This window comes from Parasteatoda tepidariorum, chromosome 1 (genome assembly GCF_982258835.1).
Source record: "Parasteatoda tepidariorum strain Cologne lab strain chromosome 1, Ptep-v5.0, whole genome shotgun sequence".
Classification (NCBI taxonomy): domain Eukaryota; kingdom Metazoa; phylum Arthropoda; class Arachnida; order Araneae; family Theridiidae; genus Parasteatoda; species Parasteatoda tepidariorum.
Window position 1 is genome coordinate 98033461 of NC_141755.1, and position 23287 is coordinate 98056747.

A 23287-nucleotide genomic window follows, 5' to 3' on the forward strand; every position below is an offset into this window, starting at 1 on the left:
CATCTTTTTTCTGTGATTTTTCACAAATTTCAATAATTTTCGACTATTCCAATCATTTATCCCTGTTGATTTCTGATCATTTTCTCGGCAGTTATTTTAGCTATTTTTCTTTTTTATGTCATTTTTACATGGTCATTCAAATTCCGATACTTTTAATGCAATGCTATTTTGACACTGGAATTTTGAATTTGAGTATTCACTTTTTGATTTGCTTTATTCATGACTACTCCATATTTAATTCACATCATTTTCTGACCATTTCCTTAGTAGTTTTCCATTTTTAGTCTTTTTCACTCAGTTTTCAAGCAAGAAGATTTTTGATATGTTATTATGACACAAGAATTTTAAATTGGGCTAATTACTTTTTCACATGCTTAATTCGTTATGTCGTCATAAATCATTGTAATTTTCTAGTCGTTTTTTGGCGATTGTTACAGTTAGTTGCCTTATTTTTTGCCTTGTCTTTTACAGTTGCCTATTGAAATGACTCATTACTACTGTTTAGCACCAATAACTCAAAAGCAAAATAAACGACTAAAAAGCAACGTTTAGATTGTTTTGCATACATCAGTTCTTTCAAAATGGAAGGAATCAAAAAGCTATTTTAATACTTATTTGATTAAAAATTTCTTTTGCTTCAAAGAATAGAAATTGGAATTAAAAGTTGGCGTGTTTCAAGTGCTCAAAAACAGGCTCTCATTTTCAAAATTTGTCCAATGTGAATAAAAATTTTGAAAAAAAAAGGAGAGGTTGTAACATTATTACAAATCATTTTGGTTTCTTTTCATTCAGGTCTGGCTATTCTTGAAAAATGGGCTCCTGTTTTGAACGCTTGAAACATATCGATTGTTATTTCCAATTTGTATATTTTTGAAGCAAATGAAGTTTTTAATTGAATAATATCAGTTTCTTGGGATTAGGTTTTATTATTAAATTAAATATGCATACATGCCAAGTCTTCTGTTTTTTAACGAAGACTCCTGTATTTTACGATGATATTTTTAAATTTCTCTTGTTTGAAGAGATTTTTTTAACAAAAAATTTTGCCTTTAAAATATTTGCTGATGGCAAAAGTACTTCTCTTATTCCTGATCAGATGGTGCTTTTGCCAGTACTGCAGCATGTTGAGTGTTTATAGTTTGAGTAATTATAAATAATTTTCTAAACTATCTTTAGATTAAGATTTATATACATATTTTTTACTTCGCTATATGTAAGTGCTTATAATATTTCTCTTTTTGACTTGCATGATTATGCATGATGTGTCAAAACTTTACTCGTAGCCTAAAAATGTCGCTAGTAAAATCTCCATTATTTTATTTCTCCAATGTTGGCAGGTATGAATATGGCAGTTCTGTCTTTTATAGTCAATGACCCCCGTGGCAGAAACACGGCGACACAGCGACATTGTCGCAGAAAGCGATTGAGTTCTTGCAGAAAGTTTTTTTTTATTTGGGAAATAAAAATTTTTGGTTTGCCACAAACAAAAGTTCTCAAAATAAATTCTGCAGAAACAGAAGCTGTTTTACCAACAAAAAAAATCATTTTCTTCAGAAACAAAAAATTTCTGCAGAAGCAATAATGGTTCTGCAAAATTTTTTTCTTACAGAATTGTTTTAAATATATTTTTTTTCTAGCGTACCGCGGTAGGAGAAAGCGCTCGTAATTCTCCGTTAATCTCCAACACAAACAGTTACTGGATAAAAAGGGGAGAATTTTTTTCCCCTTTATTAAGCTATTTTTGGAAATTTGCCAACTTCGGCCTCTTATCGCTGGCGCAGTAATTTGCTTTGTGTTTTTTTATGAGAACAGAGCATTTTATATTTTTTGCACTTATGTGGAAAATTTCATGCGTAAAAAGATTCTTTTTTTAAAAAAATCATGTCTAGCGAAAAGGTTATTTGTTGCAATTGTGAAGCCACAATAGTTAAAAAAATTTGAAAACTGATTTAACAAAGGCGGCATTCCGAAAAAGAAATAAGATTGAAGTCGGCAACATCTAAAAATGCCTATATGCTTTGAATTAAATCGTCGATAAAAAAAAAAAAAAACGCAATCTAACGATAAATGAAATAAAGCCTGAAAGACGATTTTTTAGCATGCGAATGAAAACCAGATTGGTGAAAAATATTTACTGGTCACTTTCAAACAGGTTTCCATACGCATGCGAAAAAAATCGCATCCAATGAATATGGCTCTAATACCGATGTTTCAATACTCGATAAAGACTATTTCGTTTCGAGATGTTGAATAGACTTGAGCATATTGAGTCGGAAACTGCTTCTGCATACTTCGTGTGGAATCAGTGCTATATATATTTACACAATACAGTGCGAAATCACAAGCGCTGTGTAATTTTTTCGTTCTGAACTTAATCTGATCACGAAAAAAGCTTTATTTACCTCCTTTTTTTTTAAAAAAAAATCTTTCAATAAGTCAGTACAATATTAATCGAATCTAATTAATTAGATAAAATTAATTAGATGTAGAAAAAATTGAAACAAACATTGCTTTAATTTTTTTGCTTTTAGAATTCGGTTATAGTCAATATTATTTTGATTACTCAACTTCAATATTAATTTTTTCACCTGATTTGTTTTTGTACCTGATATAACTACTATAGTGAAGCATTAAATCATACTGTTTTAAACTGATACTTCAAATTCAGTTATCTTGTTTTATAAATTTAATCTTTTTGTCCATTCTTAGCTATTTCTATAAGTTCTATCTTATTACAGGTTCTGGGTAATCTTTATTTATGCTCTAGTAAGCATTTTTGTCTGCAGATCTATACATTTATAACTTTTCGTTATTATCGAAGATTATACAAATTTATACTTAAACAATTTAAACTTATTAAGAAATGTAAACTTATATTATGAAATTACAGTTTTATTCTATGCATGTAGACTTATTTTATAAACACGAATTTCATCTATTATTATAAATTCATTACACATACATTTATAACGATTAAAATATCTTGCAGAAAGATATTGGTTCTAATTAGGTTTGTCGCAGAAAGTCAGAAAAAATTCTGCCACAGGCTCAATGACAATCATTATTCTCCAAGTAGGAATGTTAAATTTGGTACAGCAAAGTAATTGATGAAAAAACAATACATTTTTTCTTATATTTTTTCACTTACTATACTTACTTACACATTTAGAGATATATGTTTAGTTTTTAATCCATATATATATATATATATATATATATATATATATATATATATATATATATATATATATATATATATATATATATATATATATATTAGTTCAAAATATAGAGAAAACAAGGGAAAAATTACAGAACAATGAAAAAAGGGAAAATAATTCTAATAAAAATAATAAGAAACCGGGGAAACAAAATTCCGAAAAAAAGGACAAAATTTTTTTTAAAAAATCAGGAAAATTATTTTTTTCCTTTTTTCGACATTTTTTTTTTCCTCCTCCGTTTCTTTTTATTTTTATTATAATTTTTCCCCCTTCCCCATTTTTTCATTGTTCTGTAATTTTTCCCTTGTTTTTCTTAATTTCCTTCATGTTTTTTTGTATTTATTTATTATGCTATAGATATATATATATATCCTTTTTTGCTCTTAGAATGCCGATTATGCTTCGTAGCTCAAAGTGTAGACTTTATGGAAAAACTGAATATGAACTAATTGCTCTGAATGAATGCCATTTAGATCCAGGTGGTTACTTTATTGTGAATGGGACAGAAAAGGTGATATTAATGCACGAGCAGCTCTCTAAAAATCGAATGATAGTTGAGAAGGATTCTAAAGGTTTAATAACTTGTCATGTTACTAGGTAATAATTTTATTTGAACAGTTTCTTTTTATAACAAACATTTACTATACATTGCTTGTGTAATGCAGCAACCATTTAAAAAAATTAATAAAACGAACAAAAGATTTATTAAAAAAATTGTTTAATTAGTCAAAATGACTTTTAAAGCAGACTATATTTATTTGAAATATGTTTAAAGGTTTGAATTTCTATATATTTTCACTCTGTATTGAAAACATTTTTCTGTTTCTATTATCTCGGTGTCAAACATTTTGTCAAATTTTATCTTCCGATGCGGAAATATTTACTTCAAAAAAAATTTAAATTATGTCAATTTTGTAGAAAGTATGTTAGTAAATGAAAATTTGCCAAAGTGTGACACTATTTTTTTGCAAGGCTGATTTTTTAAAAAAAAAAAAATATTCTGTATAATAATGTATTTGCAATTTTTACTTCAAAGCAAATAACTGCAAAAATATTGTCATTTAAAAAAATTGTCATGAAAAATTCTCTTCAAAGCAAAATTATGTTGATTATTTTGCTTCAGTTGTTGAAGCTAAATTACTGTTTTCAAAATATTCTAATTTGTAAATTGTTTACCTCTGAACCTTTCATTTTAGACGAATCCAGATACGTGATAAAAATATGGTCAAAATATTACCTTTAGTTAATATGGAAGTTATAACTCTGAATTTGTTGAAAAAAGAAGGTATGTTCCTTCAGAAAAAGTGCATTTTCGCATTAAAATAAGCATATTCCTCCATACTGGTTATTTTCTGTAAAACATATTTAAGAATATTTCTTTGGGATACTGCTATGGTATTTAACAAAATAAAGTATTTTGTTACTTTTACGTTGAACTTTTTTGAAGTTATGAAAATTTCATCTTAGTATCTTTTAAATTACTTTTCCATGTTTTAATGCAATTGTATCAAATTTTAGGAAAGAAATGGCTTCATTTTGAAATTCTTGTTCAATTACACATTTTTTTTAAAATTTCATTATTGGATCATTGATTTTTTTAAAGTCATTTTTTTTTTTGCTATTTTTATTGGCAATTTTACTAATTTTTTAGGTTTTTAAACTACTTCTAAAGTCTTCGGGCTCTACGTCTAAGATTACAAAGTCAGTGGTCTGTCTAGGTTTTTCTGAGAGTTACCGATTTTGTGAAAATTTAGACATAATTTGTGAAAATTAAAAGTTATATTAAAAAATCAACACAAAATTATGATAAAAATATGAATTTATCGTTTCTTATGAGATACATAATAAAATTTTAAGAAAAAATATTTTGTGAAACTACCATTCTTTCCTAAAGTTGAATTTTTAAAGGTACCGCTACACGGTAGTAAATTTGGCTTGGACAGATCCCTGAAAGTGAATTATCATAACAAATTTATTGGTATGCAAAAGAAAAAAAAAAGAGTTAACTTTAATTTTCATTTAAAAATAATGATAGTTATTATTAATTATTTTTATTATTTAAATGAATTATTTTTATTATTAAGGTATAATTAGAATTAATTGTAATTGTAATTAGAGTTATTTATTCAATATTAGTATAATGTGACTGTTTGAATTTCGAAATAACTATTTTTTCATACATGAAATATTTTTCATTTTCCAAATTAACTTCTATCCTTTTTTTTTTTAAGTTAGTTATTTTAGGAAATTTTTATTTGTCTACTGAAATTTCAAAATATCTTAATAATCTTTCTGTTCTACACAATCAGAAAAGATTATTGATTTTCTGCTGGAAGAGTGTATAATAAACACAGACGTGCCAACTCATTCCGCATTTTGCGGGAGTCTCCCGAATTTTGAGTTATTCTCCCGCCCCCCGGAATTGATTTGAAAAACTCCCGAATTTTACTGCGATCGACGGCCAAACTCAAAATTACCTAATTTTTCCGCGAGTGCGAAGGTAAGTTTTTCTTTCAGCTTGAATTCCATCCCCTCTTATCAAACTACCATCTGCCTGAAGCGTAGCTGAACATGCTTTATTTTCCCCCTCTTCAACGTTACCTCTAAAAACACTCCTATTTCACCCGCTCCCTTACACTGGGGGCGGGTGAAATCTTCCTCTTCTTTCGTGTGGAGTTGAATGCAATGACGTCACATGTCGTTATCGAGTGACGTCCGTTCAGGAGTGGGGAAATTCGTACTCTCGATAGTTGGAATTGATATTGTATCTTGCTGTTTTTATAGTTTTTAATGCGTATTTTTCCACGGTTGGCAACAAGCTCGTAAACTAGCAACGTGATATCAATTATTCGTTTAGTCTTCGTATATTTAAAAAAAAAAAAAAAATTCAAGGATGTCTTAAGTCGAAACGGAAGTATGGATCAATTTCAACAAATCATGTACCAATGACTTTAGCAAGACTTAATTGCGGAGAGCTAAGTCTGCAACTCTTTTTTTCATGCATACAGTAGAGAACCATTTATCGGGTATCCAGATAATCCGGAAAAAAAAATTTGCTCGGTTCTCCCGCCATTTTGAACTAAAACGATATGAAAAAAAAAGCGGAAACTGGACTAATCCTTGAAGTTGAGTAGAGGAAAATGTGAGGAAGGGAAGAATTTTTTTCCCCGTTTACCCAGAGAAACGTCATTTCTTCCGCGACCTTGAAGATTTTAGATCTTTATTCTCTTTTAGGTCGTTAAACTCAAAGGAGTGGCATGATGATTTCGTTTGCTAGTTTGATTTACGAGGGGGTGGGGAAAATGCATTGCACATGCAAATCAGTGAACAGAAGATGAAAGAGAAAAATATATTTATCTATTTGACATCGATTAATAAAAATAAAATGTTTTTCTTTTGAATAAATTCTGATTCTTTGGAAGTGCGGTATCATTCCCAAGTTTTTCTTGATGTGGAATCACACCTGCTTTAATTAAAAATCGCGTTTTTATAAAAAAAAAAAAAAAGGAGAATTGTTTATTAATTTAAGCATACAATTATTTTATGAAACAGATTGCAGTTTCGTTTTTCTGATTCCACTACGTTTTTTTTTTCTTTTTCATGATAAATTTTGCACTCAATAAAATTATTTGTATTACCAAATTTTTTCATTAGTTTTTTTTTTTTTTTTTTTTAAAGTCCGTTGATCTTGCCTTGTTCTTGGTTTTAATATTTATGCTAGTGCCGTTTTTTAACTATCGTTTCGGTTCGATAATTTTCAAGTGTTGTTTTTATTTAGATTAATAGGTTTTCCTTTTATTTTCGCCCCCCCCCCCATGAAATATATTGCGTTATTTAATCATTGGTTTTGTTTATTAGTTGATTTAGGAATCGTAATTATTTTTTAAACTTGTTTTTCTTGTCTAAACTTGCAAATTTTTTTATTCTTTTAAATTTTATTTTTCTACAATTTTTTTCCTTTTTAGATTTAGGAGTGCTTTTCTTTTTTCTCTTACTTTAAAATGTGTTTACATTTTTTCCTTGTAATTTGGGTTTGATAAAACATCGATTAACGACACTTTTTTGTCGATCCAGGAAACCGGGAAATTAAGACATCCGGGATAGCGAAGGTCCCGAGCATCCCGGATAATTGGTTCTTTATTGTACAGACATTAGTATTGAATTGGTTTTTTAAAATAAAATACTTATTCAATTTGTTTATTTTTTAAAAGGTTTTGTGTATTTTTATTACAGTGTCGGGTTTTTGAATAATGTTTTATTAAGGAAATGGTATTTATTTAAAGAGTATCTACCTAATATAGTTTTGTGTTGCTAAATCTGTGTTTAATTATTTTATTTCCATTTAATATTTTTAAACAATTATTGCTCTATTAGTGTGTAAAATTTCTTGCATTCTTATATTTAATAAATTTTTTACTTAAAATTCCTTAGAAGTGCCAAATGTTGCATACCATGCACCTTTTTTTACCCCTCCTGAAATCTCCTGAATTCTTGTTAGGGAAACTCCTGAATGTTAATTTTGCTAGGTTGGCACGTCTGTAAACAGTAAATAATAAACTCATAAAAATGAGTTAATGAGCTCTGTGTTTTGGAAAATACTTTAAATTAAGAACTTTCTTTAATTGCGTGTTTGTCTTGACTTTATTACTTCTTTTTTACAGCTCTACAACTGAGAAGAAGACGAGGACTGTGATATTAACGAAAAAAGGGCGTTTTTATCTCAAACACAACTGTTTTACTGATGTGAGTTCATTTTAAACTCAATTACCATAACCGTTTGGTTACATTTGTTTGTAATAACATTCTGATCCCGCTTTAATGAACACGGAGATAGTGGTGAACTAAGTAATTACTCAGTTGTGGTGAACTAAGTAATCCCATCCATAGGTGTAGTGTCCGCGTGACGCGGAAAGGGGCCCCAATAATTTTCCAAAATTTTAGATTTTTTTTAAACCCCTAAAAGCTATGTTTAAATTAAAAAGTGTTAAATCTTTCAAAAAATCCTTATATATAATGTATATATTTTTACTAAATATTATATATAATTTTACATTGCATATAATTTTATATATAATTACATTAATTTTATATATAATTTTACTAAATGCTATGATTATAATTTTTATGTAAGCAGTATCTTAAAAAAACCATTTGATGACTTTTTTTTAAAATTCGTTACAATTCGAACTAAATGATTTCAACAAAACAAAACATAAATATTATCTTTTAAGATTATAATTGTAATTAGTATTTATTTAACTTAGTAGTAATTGAAGTTAGTAATTTATGCATAATAATTTTTATTATTATAATGATTATTTACCAACATTTTCTGTTGCAGTCGAAAGTTTTTCAGTATCATTTTAATTTCACTGAGAGGCTCCGTCCCTTACTTGCTCCGCTTACCAACTTCCGTAATTGCATAGTGCTAAGTCATCTGAGTTTTTTATTTTTATTTTGCAAATCAATGTTTTCTAACTATTTCATTTTTTGATAAAATCTTGAATAGTTATAATTTTCTGAAAACATATTTTATTAATATGTTAATAACAACAAATGAACGATTACTTGGATGTGAAGAACTTGAAAAAAATAATCTTAAACTGAAAAATTGAGAAACAAACTACTTTTTTTTTATTTAGAAAACTTTTATGAAAAGAAAATTTTTTATTTCTAGGATATACCTGTTTTTATTATATTTAAAGCAATGGAATTGGAAAGTGATCAAGAAATTGTACAGCTCATAGGTACTGATGAGAATACATGCACTAAAATATTTTCATCCATCTATGAGTGTTTAGAAGCTCAAATATTTACCCAAAAGCAGGTAATTGGTTTCTCTTATTTAAATATTAATGTAGGGAAGAATTAATAGCATGCAGTTAGTTCTATGCAGTAATTTTTGACTGAATGATAAGTTACTGAAGATCTTATTTTATAAACGTCGTTGAACAGTTAACCCAATTTTTTGGGTTTAAGACTACTAATGTTCAACTCTGTCGCCTTGTAATTTTAAAACCAGTCCAGAAGACTGGATCAAGTATTGGGAGAAATTTGGTGTTGTGGAGGACTTTTTGATGAAACTGGCCCATATTTGCATTTCATGGAGTGAACCATGAAAACCTCCCACAGTTAGCCTGATGGCAAGGGGACTCTTACCCTAGATTCGTCTACCACTGAGGATATTTTTCGCCAGCACTGTGGTCTGTGCAAGCCGAATGCGGAATTCGTTCACATACCATCACTGGGATTCGAACCTGGTTCACCTCATTGGAAGATGAACACTCTATTCCCTGAGCAACCATGATTCCCAAAGATCTTATTAGGCATATTTTTTTTTTGTTGAAAGATTGAGGTTTTAAACTTGGTGGTGAGTTAGATACAACGGGGATTGAAAACATGGTGTCTAAATTGTTAGCCTGGAAATTGGTCTAAAGTTTGGGCAGCTTAATGTTATTTTTGTATATTTTATTTTTCACTATGCCTCTAAAAATACATTGCTATGACAAACATTTTTATTATTTTGATGATTCTTGTAGCAGCAAGAGAATGAAGTTGAAAACTGATGATCATGATACTACTTCAGACATTTCCTTTTATGTTTGTGAAATAAAGTTTTAATCTCATAGACATTTCTTTTAGGCCAGATTTTTGAAAACTTCCTAAAACAATTAAAATTTGTTAATGGAATCAGCAAATGTTGTAAAAATTTTAGGCAAACTCTTCTTTGTTGTTGTTGCAAGAATTGTTCTAATTTATTTAATTGACAAATAAATTCAAAGTAATCTTTTTTTATACTTTTATGAATTGTATTTGTTAATCTTTATATAAATTAATATATTAAAGCATGCAAATGTTGTACAAACTTTAGGCAAGCCCTCTTTTCTTTTTGGCAGGAATTGTTCTAATTCATTTAATTGGCAAATAAATTCAAAGTAATCTTCTTTTTTAATACTTTTATAAATTGTATTTGTAATCTTTACGTAATTAAATATATTAAAACATGTTTATTAGTTCCGAAAACAAAGTCATTTGCGAAATGGCCCAAGACGAAGAGCGGTGGCTGAATTCCGCTTGGCCACCGGCCATGCATGACTGTCTACGGAAACACCTGTCTAGATTTGGCATCATTCCTTCCCCGGTATGCACACTTTGCAGTTCTGGTGAGGACACTCACCTTCTCCGCTGCTCTGCACTTTGCAGGAATTATATCACTGAACGCTATTGGGAAGTTAGAGACATGTTGTGATTAATAGACTCTGTTGCAGCATCTTTTGTTTCTGTTCTTATTTTTATTAGATGTTTATGCATGCTGTTACTGTCTATAATCTGCAATTGGAAATGAAAAAAAAAATTTAAAAAAAGTTCTGAAAACGTATAATTTGCTTTGAAATTGGAATTGAATTCATAATTTTATGTTTTAATATTACTATGGGAGCTTATATCAATTACCGCATTAAAGAATTGCTAAAAGTTGACATTTCTGGATGTCTGGCAAAGCTATGGTGGACAACTGATTATGTTTTGTTTGAATAGTAATGTAACGTACCAAGCACATTTTAACAAAACAGAGCTTGGAGCAAATTTTATTAAAAATTGTCTCCAGCTATATTTTGAGATTGTGATAGAGTTAAGCATGATCTATTTCTTCTAATTTTTTTTAAAAGTGAAGTTCGGCTTCTGTCCCCTGTTTAAGAAGTTGTTTATTAAGCTTTGAAATCAAGTTTTACATTGTGTTTCTGTTAGTTGGGACACTACAGTATGTTCCCCTGGCTATGGCGCTTGATATTAAAGTCACATAGTTTTTGTTTCTGATTTGTTGTATTTTGCAGGCTTTAAGGTATATAGGAAGCAAACTCAGACAACGTAAAATGTGGGGCTCATCACAGAAAAAGACGCCCGACGAAGAAGCTTCTGAAATTCTGCTTACTACTATTTTCGCTCATGTGCCTGTAAGTTTGTGTTATAATAATGAAATATTTTGAGCCCATTCAATGTTTACCAAACTATGTAATTTACCCATTTTTGGCAGTTAATCTATTGTTGTTTCATAATTAGGTAGAGGAATTCAACTTTAAAATGAAGGCTGTCTACATGGCCATTATGATCCGACGAATCATTGCGGCTGAGAAGAATTCAGAGCTTCTTGATGATAGAGACTACTATGGAAATAAAAGACTGGAGCTTGCTGGATCATTGCTGGCTCTCCTTTTTGAAGATTTGTTTAAGAGGTTTAACATAGAGGTATTTATCGCCCACTTCTAATTAACTTAATTTTTCAATAAAAAAGTAAAACAGAACTGATAACGCTTTTTTGAAAAATGTTTTACAGAGACAATCAAATACTAAAGGTTTCAGAATCTTGTTATGCTAACATTTTAAAATCATGAATAAGAACTGAAACAAAGTAATTTTTAAAAAAGTGAATTTTCAAATCATTCATGTGTAGTGGTGCGAAAAATAACTTTAAATCGAATTTACGAAACGGAGAATCCGTTATTGCCGTGGATTTCACGGTTTTTAAAATCCTTTTCTTTTTTATGTGATGCTGGCTCACAAAGGGCAAAAGGGAGGAATATTCTTTTCTGTGTTTATATGGAAAGAAAGTATTAGATAAAAAAAAACTCTTGTAACTCTTATGCATAAAATTTTTTTTTATTTATTTATATTCTGTACAAAAAAAGGAAGAAAAAAAATTAAGTACTAACAAATAAAATAAAAAAACTACACATTGCGAAAAAAATTTCAGATAATTCTTTATTCCAGAAATCACATGGATGTAATAGATTTGATACAAACAAAATATCAAGTTCTCCTAATTAGTTTGTACCAAACACCAAAAAAATTTGTTTTTGCCTATTTCATGCTTTCAAATGCTATAACCAATTCAGTAATGTCTTCACTGAATAAAAAATGTTAATTGTTTCTTTAGGCCTAAGCTAATCCCAATAGAAATTTAATTTAAATTTTGTTATTTTGCAGATTAAATCAAAGATGGATAAAAACATGTCTAAAGTTAAAGCTGGACCAGACGATCCCGTCAGATACATGTATCAAACAACTATAACTAATGGTTTGGTCAATGCTATAGCAACTGTAAGGATAACTTGTTGTATCTGTAATGAGTCGTCCTATTGACGCATGCTTATGAGTTCATTATTATTATTTGCAGGGTAACTGGACTGTAAAGCGTTTCAGGATGGAGCGCATTGGGGTAACTCAAGTACTCTCTCGTCTCTCCTACATATCTGCACTAGGAATGATGACAAGAGTGCAGAGTCAGTTTGAGAAGTCAAGAAAAGTTTCGGGTCCCAGATCTCTGCAGGGTTCCCAATGGGGTATGCTCTGCTTATGTGACACTCCAGAAGGCGAAGTGAGTATATTGATCTGTGTCTGTGTGATTTATCTCTTCCCACCTATATGTATCCTGGTGCACCCTTTCAGTCCCTGGCTCTCTGTTGAAAGAAGAAGAAAAATCAGAGAAAAATAACAATTAGTATTACAGGGTGTGTAGCATTTTTAAAAAGTGCTTAAAGGTGCTTATTCTTGATTTACGTTTTTAAAAGCCCTTAAAGACCCTTTTTTAATTCAAGGTTTGCAAAAAGTGCTTAATTTTCAATCTTTTAAAAAGAATTTTTTTTTCTTTACTGTGTTGATTGTCGTTTTAAAATACAAAAAATACATGTTTTTTACAATTTTCTCTGTGATATTTATCAAAAACTAGTTATTTTTATCATGATTATGTAAAGTTTTTGAAAATGATTTTGAATTTTACTGATTTTATATTTATGTTTATAAATGAAGAACTTTTAACGTTAGAAATTTTTTTAAATTCCAGCACAGATCCTAATTATGAATTATTTTTTTTTGGAAAGTGATTAAAAATATTTTTTGAGTGCTTTTAAGGTGCTTATTTTTTGTTGAAAAATCTGGCTATGCACCCTGTATTAATTTTCTATTGAATTAGAAGTTTCTATTGAATTTTAGAGAAAAAAATTTAAGCGAATGATTTCAAAGTTGCCACTCCACTGAGAAAAACCTGGAAAATACAGGGAATTACAGTACATGTAATAAGCTTTAAAAATATTTGTATTTAAATAAACATGAAACTAAATTTTATGTTGGAAATATGTGTATAAAATAGCAAGTTATTTTATATACAGACATTATACACTTACATTACTTTTTTTCTAAATTTGGTCTTTTTTTAAAAATTTTTTATGTTACTTTGACACAATAAATATGATTTACACATAGTACCTTCTTAATATCTTTCTGTATAATTAATGGAGTCATGTTTTAAAATCTCAGCTTTAAGAATTTTTGAGTTAACTTAATGTTTTTTTTTTCCTCACATAAAATAAATCAGTTGATTTAAATCAATGAGTTTTTTTAAAAAATCAAGTGATTTAAATCATCATGTCAATATATATAATATTAGCATAATTGTTGAAAAAAATACAGTTGGGCATAATTGAGATAAGTTGAACATGTCTTGATTTAATGTAAAACAGCGTTTTTTAAAGGTGCTTATTTTCGTTTTTTAGAAGCCATTAAAGGTGCTTTTATTAATTGGGGTGTTTTTAAATAGTACTTACTTTTCCCTTTTGGAAAATAAATTCTTTTTCTTTACTATGTCGATTTTCGCCATGTGTTATGCAAGAGCGTGATTTTCACATTGTTCTATTCAACGTTTTCACAATTCATTCAAACACAATACATTTCAGGATACCGTCAGTCCATAGTGTATGAAAGCGCCAATCATTTTACATGCTTGATTAAATACTTGTGGGTCCGCATGTGCAGTTACTGAGCTGGGCATGGTGAGATTCTTGTACTCTCATGTATAACTCTGCTTGATTTTGCCAGATATTTTAAATTCAGGCTTCATTTTTCACCAAAATCGCTCGATCTCTTTATGGCTAATATAATCAAGAAAAGAGTTCTTTGTCATAAACTAGTAATTTTATCATGATCTTGTGAAGTCTTTGAAAATTATTTTGCATTTTGTTAATGTATATAGTGCTTTAAAATATTTTTAGGTGCTTAAAAAGTACTTAAAAGGTGGGGTTTTTTTTGTTGAAAGATTTGGCTACGCACCCTGTAAAACAAAATGTGACCCAATAATTCAAACTTTTTTAATTGTAGGGTTGTGGTTTGGTGAAGAATTTAGCATTGATGTCTCACGTCACAACTGATCTGGAAGAGGATCCTGTTATCGAACTCGCCTATAACTTTGGTGTGGAAGACATTCGTTTGTGTACCGGATTCGAATTTGATGATCCTCAGACTTACCTTGTTTTTGTTAATGGTGTGTACCTTTTTTTACTATCATCACCAAAAGATCATGATTTTTGTAGTTTATGAACAACCCAGGAAAAATAACAGCATAAATGGGGACTACATGAATGAATTACAAATGTGAAACACTTGCCACTCCACAGGGAAAACCTGGAAAGTAGAGAGAATTTAAAAATCACCGAAATTAAAAGGGAAATTTTGAGTTTTTCTTTCGAAACTGGAAAAATACAGTGAATTTTGTTTCTTACTTTTGTCTTTTAACAAATGGTAACCATTCAAACTGTAATCTTTGGGATATTTACGAATGATATTTCAGCTATACTAAACTACTTCATTTATTATAACACTATTTGTTTTAAGTATTTTCAGCTGTTTTCAGCAATTGTAACTAGTATAGTTAGCCCAATACAGCCCATAAAAGAGCACAGTGATTGTGTTTTTCCTCTTAATATATTGTGTATATTATGTATAGAGTAAACACAGGGAATTGTTTTCCCCAGATTTGAACGGCAACCCCGATATTGAAAAGACCTTGTTACAATAATTGACAATTGAATTGTAACAATAACGAAATTAAATTGAGTAACATACCCCCACTTCATGTGCTGTGTAACATAATTATTAGAAATTTTTTTTTCTGAGCCCTTAACTCTGTTTGTGACAACCCTGAAATTTTATAGTTAATATTAATTATAAAATTAATATAATTCCTTAAAGATGCCTTTTTTTGCCTTGTATATGAGCATACACAAGTTAAGGACATTTTGTTTAATTAATATTTCTACTATTTTAACATGATCATTGCAGGGATGAGAGTTTTCCGCTTTTTAGCAGATTTCCGCTTTTTTCACTTTTATCTCTTGAATTTCAGCTTTTTTTTTATCAAAAATTCAGATTCACTTTTTTTATAAGTATTCCGCTTTTTCCGCTTCACCGATTTTCAAAGAGAAACAGAAAATTCAAACTACATAGCTACCAATCCTTTCTCATTTTTACTTATTTTAGCTATTTTCTCCCCTTTTACACGCAGCAGATAAGATTTTCTGAATTTTAGATAGATCCGATTTTCGTAGTTATAACGATGCTGCTTCTGACAAGCCTTTTAGAGGTCCCAAGCCTGGAATCTGCTAATATCTCGATTCTTATTCACACGATTTTAATATAAAACATAGCTTTTCATATTTGCGAGTTGCGATTCTTATTCACGCGATTTGAATATTGTACGTTGCGATTCTTATTCACGCGATTTGAATATTGTACGTTGCGATTCTTATTCACGAGATTTAAAAATCCGATATTGTGATTAGTATTTACGCCTTTTTAAAAACCTATGTAGCGATTCGTATTCACGCAAGTTTAAAATTCAATGTCTTGATTTGCTCATGCGGTTTATAATATCAAACATTGATTTTCGTATTTATGCCTGATTTTAAAATAAGGCATTGGGATCGCATTCACGCACTCTAAAAATTACGCATCATGATTCGTATTTACGCGATCTAAAAATTATGAATCGTGATTTGTATTTACGCGTTTTAAATATTCGATATCCCAGTTTGTATTTTCTCATTTTCAAAATCGTATATCTAGTTACATATTCATGTGATTTCAAAATCCATAATTGTTATTCATATTCACGCAATTTTAAGATCAACTATCGCGATTCTTGTAAGAAGTAATTTTTTTTTAAAAATTAGTTACTATAAAGGTGACTGTTTTTCTAATGACGATTATTAGTATATGTAAGTGTTACAACATCAGAGAAACTGGAAGGGAATATATTCAAAACTTACATTCTGTGCTTGCAAAGAAGAAAAAATAGGATTTGTCACAAGATGTTTGAAGATGGACTAACGACTAAATATAGCAAAGATAAAAGATATAGCAAACAAAAGCAATCACTTAAAAAGGGGTTTAATTAAATTTTGTTTTGGAAAAAGAGTTAATTAACTCATCTTCAAAATTTTATTTATAATTGCTGTTATTTATGCTATAAAATGCAAAATTCTTATCAAATGAAAAACAATTTTCTAAACAGTTGCTGATTGTTGTGTAATTTTTCAAACTAAAATAGCAATTTTTGTATGTTAAGGAGTTACTATATATTTCTACTTCACTGTTATTGATATGTTTCAGAGGGCTCTAGTTAGATTAGACTATAATATGAACATAATGATTCGGTCCATTGTTAAAGTTTTTTTTTCCCAAAATAATTTAAAAAGTAATATTACTGATATATTTGCTATAAATCACATAACAGTATTTATTAAAAGAAATTAAATATTAATGTATAATCTCAGTAGTTTTAATTTGCTAAACCAGGTAGTTTTTCAAGTAATAATTGTCTCGTATGTGAACTAAGGAAAAATATAATTTCCAGCTTTATTTTTTCAATTGGTAATTTTTATTTTCACTAAATGTTAAGTATCAATATAATCATTTATATAATAATAGATTAGTACACATTTGTATGTCAAAACATTATTTATTACCTTAAACTGTCTGGAATTTATTATTAAAGGGTTGCGCTTGCGTAAAATTTACTATCGTGGAAATTCATCTTTTTTTGCCTTTTGGCTAATCTCATCCCTGTACATTTAAATGTCTGAATTCTATATGAATAAACACTATTATTGAATAGCTATTATAAATTATACTTAATAAATAAAAATGACACAATTTCTATTACATGGGGAAAATTGTTTGATTTACAAACAATTAAATTTAATATCAGAACAAAATAGCAATTTTTCAGGATTCCAAATGCCTCCAGGAGAATCTGAAACTTTCCAGAAATGTGAACTTTGTTTAAAAAATCAAGGAAAATGAAAATTTTTGCAGATAACCTGGAGAAGAAAAAAAATTCCTTTCTCCTGATAAGAAATTTTTTTAAAAATCTCCCAAAAATTCGTAAGATTTTTAGAACCAACTAGTTGCTATGTGTGTTCAGTTGCTCGATAGCAGATACTTAAAGGAGTGATAGAGATTTTGTATTACTGTATAAAACTTTCATCTTTTCATGCATTTCAAGTTTTATTAAAGTGTTTTATAAATCAGTGTTATTATGTATTCTTAACTGATATATTGTGTTTATTGCCTTCTTGTGTTGTGTGGATGTTTAGGGAGGGTCAAAAGCTCAGTCGCTGCTAGCATTATTTGACTGAGTGCTTTGACTGAGTGCACCGCTAACTTACGTGGCATACCTGCCTTGGTGTTAAAAAATATTGTCCTAAAAATGAAGCTATGTGCTTTTCTATGAAACAAAACCTAAACTTTTTGATCTGTAAAATTTTATCTGTGTTACATAATTTTATTAAGGAAACATTTTAATTTTGGATTCTGAATTTTCATTTCAGGAAATCTAATCGGAGTAAAAAAGAAATACAAGCAACTAGTTTATGCTTTTCGAAAACTTCGACGAGCTGGTTACATACATGAGTTTATATCGATTTCTCCTCATCATACTCAACGATGTGTTTATATTGCTACTGATGGTGGAAGACTCTGTAGGTAAGATTCATTTTCAGAACGTTGTTTTTTTTTAAAATTTGAAACTTAATTTTTTAATTACAATTATTTATAAGAATTTTATTAAATAAAGAAATTTGGTTCTTGATATTTCCTTCCTCAGTGCGTTATTATATTATTACTTTGTGCATTTCAATAAAAAAAAATTCGTGGTATTTTCTAAATAGTATTACCTAATTTTACAAATATTAAAATCAATGCTCTTTTTTAATAATCTTTTTCTGTTTACATTTTTAATTTGCAAATTTCCTTTAAAAAAGAAAAATTTTTCTTTGTGTGTGGTAATTACAGTTTACAAAGTATTATTTTTAAGCCTTTTTCTTTCTCTTTTATGTTCTGTTTCTCTTCCAAAGGCATATATTTAATTATTTCTGTGGATGAAATTCAAAAAAAAAATTGGATAATTACTTAAAACATGTATGTAGTTGTGCATGTATATATATATATTGAAACAAAGTATTCAAAGTACAATAAAAACTTGATGTAATAAACGTAGAGGCTCTCCTCAGGATGCATTCCTTTATGACAGAGACATTTTGAAATAAAGAATAAATATTCTAAGGTAAAAATTACTCTTTGTAAAACCTTGCCTTGAAAAATAAAAAAATATTGTAATAGTAAATAAGATTATATTCTGCTTCAGTTTTTCTTTTATTATAAAGTAAAATAAGACAAAAGATGAGTTAAGAATAGATTGGCTAATCTAAAAGTTGACCGAAATTGCTTAAAAAAAATAATGCACATGCTTTTATCTTTATTGTATGAAATAATACGTAAAAAATTGCAGATTAATTTAAAGTGCTGCAACCTTTTTGGAAAAACACACTTTAAGCATAATAATATTTGGAAAATTTAAATAACAAAAAACCATAAGAGGAAATGAAGTTCATGAATATCAATAAAGAATAGTATTTGAATTGTAAGTTCACTCAAAAAATGTATAAAACATTCACATTAGTAATATTTGTAAGACCTTACACACAAATTCAAATTAGGAACAAACCATTTTGCTGGCTTTGCTTCTTTTATAGGGTGACTGCCTTATAGGTCAGAGCCTACATAAATGGATCAAAAGCCATCTATAGACTTTATCCTTCATTCATACATTATTTTATAGTTACCAGTATTAATGTTTTACCAGTTATGTTTTACCAGTATTAATCGGTTTAATTAATCGTAATGTTTTGATTGCAATATCATTACTATTGAGGAATTTCAAATTGTGCAATTAAGTTATAAATTTTAGACACATTTAATTTGAGACGATTTCATATAAATTGACATTGTTTTGTAGATCTATCTTTCAGCAGTTCCAGCCACTAATTTTAACACACAGTTATTAAAATTTGGATGATTTTAATTCAATATTATTATAATATGCAAACTTTTCATTTTGCAAGAATTATGCACATTCTATAACCGATTCCTTAGAGTAATTCTTTCAATAAAGAACCTTAAATGTTCCTAAAAAAACTGCACCCTTTTATGTGAAATGCAAAGATCTTTCTTAAGTGCAAAGAACAGAGCACAAAATAGTATCCTACTTAAGGTCCAGAAGTTTTAGCAGTAAGACATGAATTGTAGAGCTACGCTTGTATGATGAAAAGAACTGCGATTTTGAGGTGAAAAATTATATTTTATTTAAACGAACAAGCTTAGTCCTTATAAAATGCTCTAGTTAAACATTAAAGGTCTACAAATTCAAATGTTAAGAGTACAATGCTTTCAAAATTGTGCCAAAATTATGTCTTCTTGTCAATGCTAAATAATAATTGCCGATGCTCTTCTCTATGCTCCCTAAACAAAAGTTGTTGAATCTTATAAATAACATTTTTTTCACTTAATTCTTGTGTGAGAGGATATGCCATATGATATTTAAGCGTTCATCATTTCTTTTTGCAGGCCTTATATTATTGTAGAAAATAGAAAGCCTAAAGTAACTGATGAACACATGGATGAATTCAAAAATGGAATCAGATCTTTTAACGATTTCTTAAAAGATGGTCTCATAGAATTCTTGGATGTCAATGAAGAAAACGATTGTCTTATTGCTGTCTATGAAAAGGACATTAAGAAGTATTTATTTCTCTTATCATTTCTACTTCCATACACGAGTACAATTATTCGGTTAACCCATTTTCGGCCAAAGGTGCGCTCAAAAACTATTCTTTCATTAACATTGTGACATATATTTTTCACTAATTTTATTTTTCTACTATTGTCAAGGGTTCTGAAGACATCCATAAATTATTAATAATTCAGTTGGAGTAAACACTTTCTATCGAGAAATTTTTAAGCTATTCAAGTTTTTTTTAAAACTTAAAATGGTTATTGGCAAATGAAATTTTTTGAAAATCTGTAATTATTTCTTTTGAGATTTATCATATGTTCTTATGATGGATTAAAGTTGCAAGTCAGTAAATAAAGAAATAAATGAAAAAATATAAAATAACAAAAAGTTCATGAAAAAACAATTGTATAACTAAATGGTTTGTTCATTGATTTGGTGAGTGGTGTCCCTATGCGCCATTTTATTTCTTAAATGAAATGTAATTTTTCATACATAGAATTTTTTTGTGTTTTTATGAATGTAATGTAAGCATATTTCAATGAAAATAATACCTCATAATATAAAAATTTCTATGCTTGGCTTAAAATGGGTTAATGCAAGCTCTGATTTAATGAAATCCCATGTATAACGAGGAAATTTTTACAAATGGGTTAATTAAATGTTAAAAAACCCACTGCAAAACTGTGCTGGTTCTAGCATAAATAGGATTTAATAAACAATGTATCATACACTTCGTGGCAATTAATTTGTTGAAGGTCTGTGGTAAATAGCATCTAATATTTTGTTAAAATTTCATTTCCTTCTGAAGAGTTTCAAAATCCGCATTTAACTCTAAGTCTTCAAAAATGGTTTGTAGGTAAATAGTGAAGAGTAAGACTGTGATAGGGGCACAGTCAGCTTTTGGTTTAACTACCGACTGCAGAAAGGCTCCAGTGTGTTAGTAGACAGGGTGTCCCTTGACGAACTGCTGTTTATGCTAACATGCATATCTTTAAAAATTCATTTTGCTTTCTAACTTTTTATTTAAATTGTGAACTCCATCTGTCATGGCATGTTTCATACAACCAATTGAGTATGACCACAGTAAGTATAATTTACTTTCTTTCAAAGTTTTAATGCTACTCAAAAACAAAGAGAAACTTTAAAAAACTTACTTGCAATACTTTTTCTAATTTAAAAAATGTAAAATACACTACAATAATATAATGTAATTAAAAAAAAGAGCTGTAGTTTATGGTGAAAAAAAAGTTTTAAAATTTATTGTGATTATAAATCCTTACCAGTAACAAATTTTACCAGAAATCCTTAATTCCCAAACTTGAAGACATAGAATACGATAATGCAAGCTCATCCGTGTATAATCCAAGAATACCCAAGGTTTTTGTAGTTTTCCCCTCAATGTAACGCAAATGCGGATTAAAATAAATTCATCCCCTCTCTTGCTGATCTATATACAATTACTGGCTATAAGAACTACGAAAACAAGTATACTTTAGAGAGCAGTGATGGCTCAGGGGATAGAACGCTCATATTCCAATGAGTTGAACCAGCTTTGAATCCCAGTGATGACTGGTCGATACGAATTCTGCATCTCCCCTTCCACCGACCACAGTGCTGACGTAAAATATCTTCAGTGGAAGACTGATCATGGGTTAGAGTCTCCTTGCTGTCAAGCTAACTGTGGGAGGTTTTCCTCTTCATGTAACACAAATGCTGGTTATTTCCGTCAATAAGTCCTCCACGAAAGCAAATTTCGCCCAATACTTGATCCACAAGTTCTCTTGTCTTCTGGGTTGAGGTCAAAATTACAAACTACGGAGTTGAACAATAGTAGTCGTAAACTCAAAAAATTCGGTCGACTGTACAACGCCGGTTAGGAAATAAAATAATTTTTTAGAGTGTGTTTGATCATCCTTTATGTTCTCTGAAATAACATTTTAATGAAAGTTTTTATTTTTTGACAGAGAAACCACTCATTTAGAGATTGAACCGTATACTATATTAGGTGTTTGTGCTGGTTTGATTCCCTATCCTCATCACAATCAGTCTCCAAGAAACACATATCAATGTGCTATGGGTAAACAAGCAATGGGTAAGTATTATTTCTCTTTGGGGTTTTCGCGTATGAATTGAAATTGTTTCCAGCAATTTAAAATGCAATGGAGTCTCGATAATTCAAGGTGGATGGGACTGAGCCTGACTCGAACTTTTGAAAACTTGAATTATCGAAAATATAATTAAAATTTAAAGCAATTTTTAAATCTCTGTCTTTTTATTAAAAAAAATATATTGTATTTAAAGAAAACTTACTTATATTAGGGGATTAGGGTGCATTTACTGCATCAGGTTAATTGTACTTATAAATAGTTGTCTAATGTATGCTCACACTGTTATGCACTGTTAAGAGAAATCATGATTATTATGATTATGTAAAGTTTTTGACTTTCATGGATTTTATGTTCATAAATTTTCATTACTACGCAGATCCTAATTATATATATATATATATATATATTTATATATATTGGAAAGTGATAAAAAATATTTTTTGAGTGCTTAAAAAGCACTTATAAGGTGCTTATTTCTTGTTGAATCTGGCTACGCACCCAGATCTCGTTTTGATCATCTTCATTCATAATAATAATACATTTTAACAAAATCTTTATTATTATTACTATTAATGAACCCCAGTAACATTTTTGAAGCGTGAAAATAAAATTTGATGCTTGAAATACCCTCTTAATGCAAATTGGCACACTCTTCTAATGAGCTTTGGTCTTTTTGTAGGTACTATTGGATGGAATCAGAAGAACAGGATGGATACTCTAATGTACAATCTTGTTTATCCACAACGACCTATGGTTAAGAGTCATGTAAGTTTATGTCTGTTTTTTCATATGGCCTAATTACCTAAAACAAAAAATCTTTTGTTTTTTTTTCTTTTTAAAAAAAAATCAAAACTCTGTCTTTCAATTTTTCATGCATTGATTTGATAACATTTTGAAAATTCATTTTATGAGTTGTTAAAAAAATCAGTTAATTCTAGCATTTTTCAAAAAAATATATGTGTATTTGAGCTCTTTATTAGCTATATTTTAATTAGTTTAATAATTTTGCATGTTCTCATATAGAAACAAGCAGCTAATGAATGTTTTTAAAAGAACTT

At 29.0% G+C, this 23287-nt stretch overlaps 2 protein-coding genes across 2 annotated transcripts in view; both read left to right on the forward strand.

The window, feature by feature from the left end:
- Positions 1–23287, forward strand: part of LOC147816631 (uncharacterized) — a 232610-nt gene that overhangs the window by 57339 nt on the left and 151984 nt on the right. The window lies entirely within an intron of this gene.
- Positions 1–23287, forward strand: part of Polr3B (RNA polymerase III subunit RpIII128) — a 44624-nt gene that overhangs the window by 9481 nt on the left and 11856 nt on the right. Inside the window, exons 6-17 of the mRNA XM_016050188.4 lie at positions 3609–3818; positions 7883–7964; positions 8899–9048; positions 11054–11173; positions 11280–11465; positions 12204–12317; positions 12394–12594; positions 14370–14532; positions 17879–18032; positions 19953–20126; positions 22086–22213; positions 22909–22994. Of these exons, the coding sequence (XP_015905674.2) occupies positions 3609–3818; positions 7883–7964; positions 8899–9048; positions 11054–11173; positions 11280–11465; positions 12204–12317; positions 12394–12594; positions 14370–14532; positions 17879–18032; positions 19953–20126; positions 22086–22213; positions 22909–22994 (1768 nt within the window). The remainder of the gene's footprint in view (positions 1–3608; positions 3819–7882; positions 7965–8898; positions 9049–11053; positions 11174–11279; positions 11466–12203; positions 12318–12393; positions 12595–14369; positions 14533–17878; positions 18033–19952; positions 20127–22085; positions 22214–22908; positions 22995–23287) is intronic.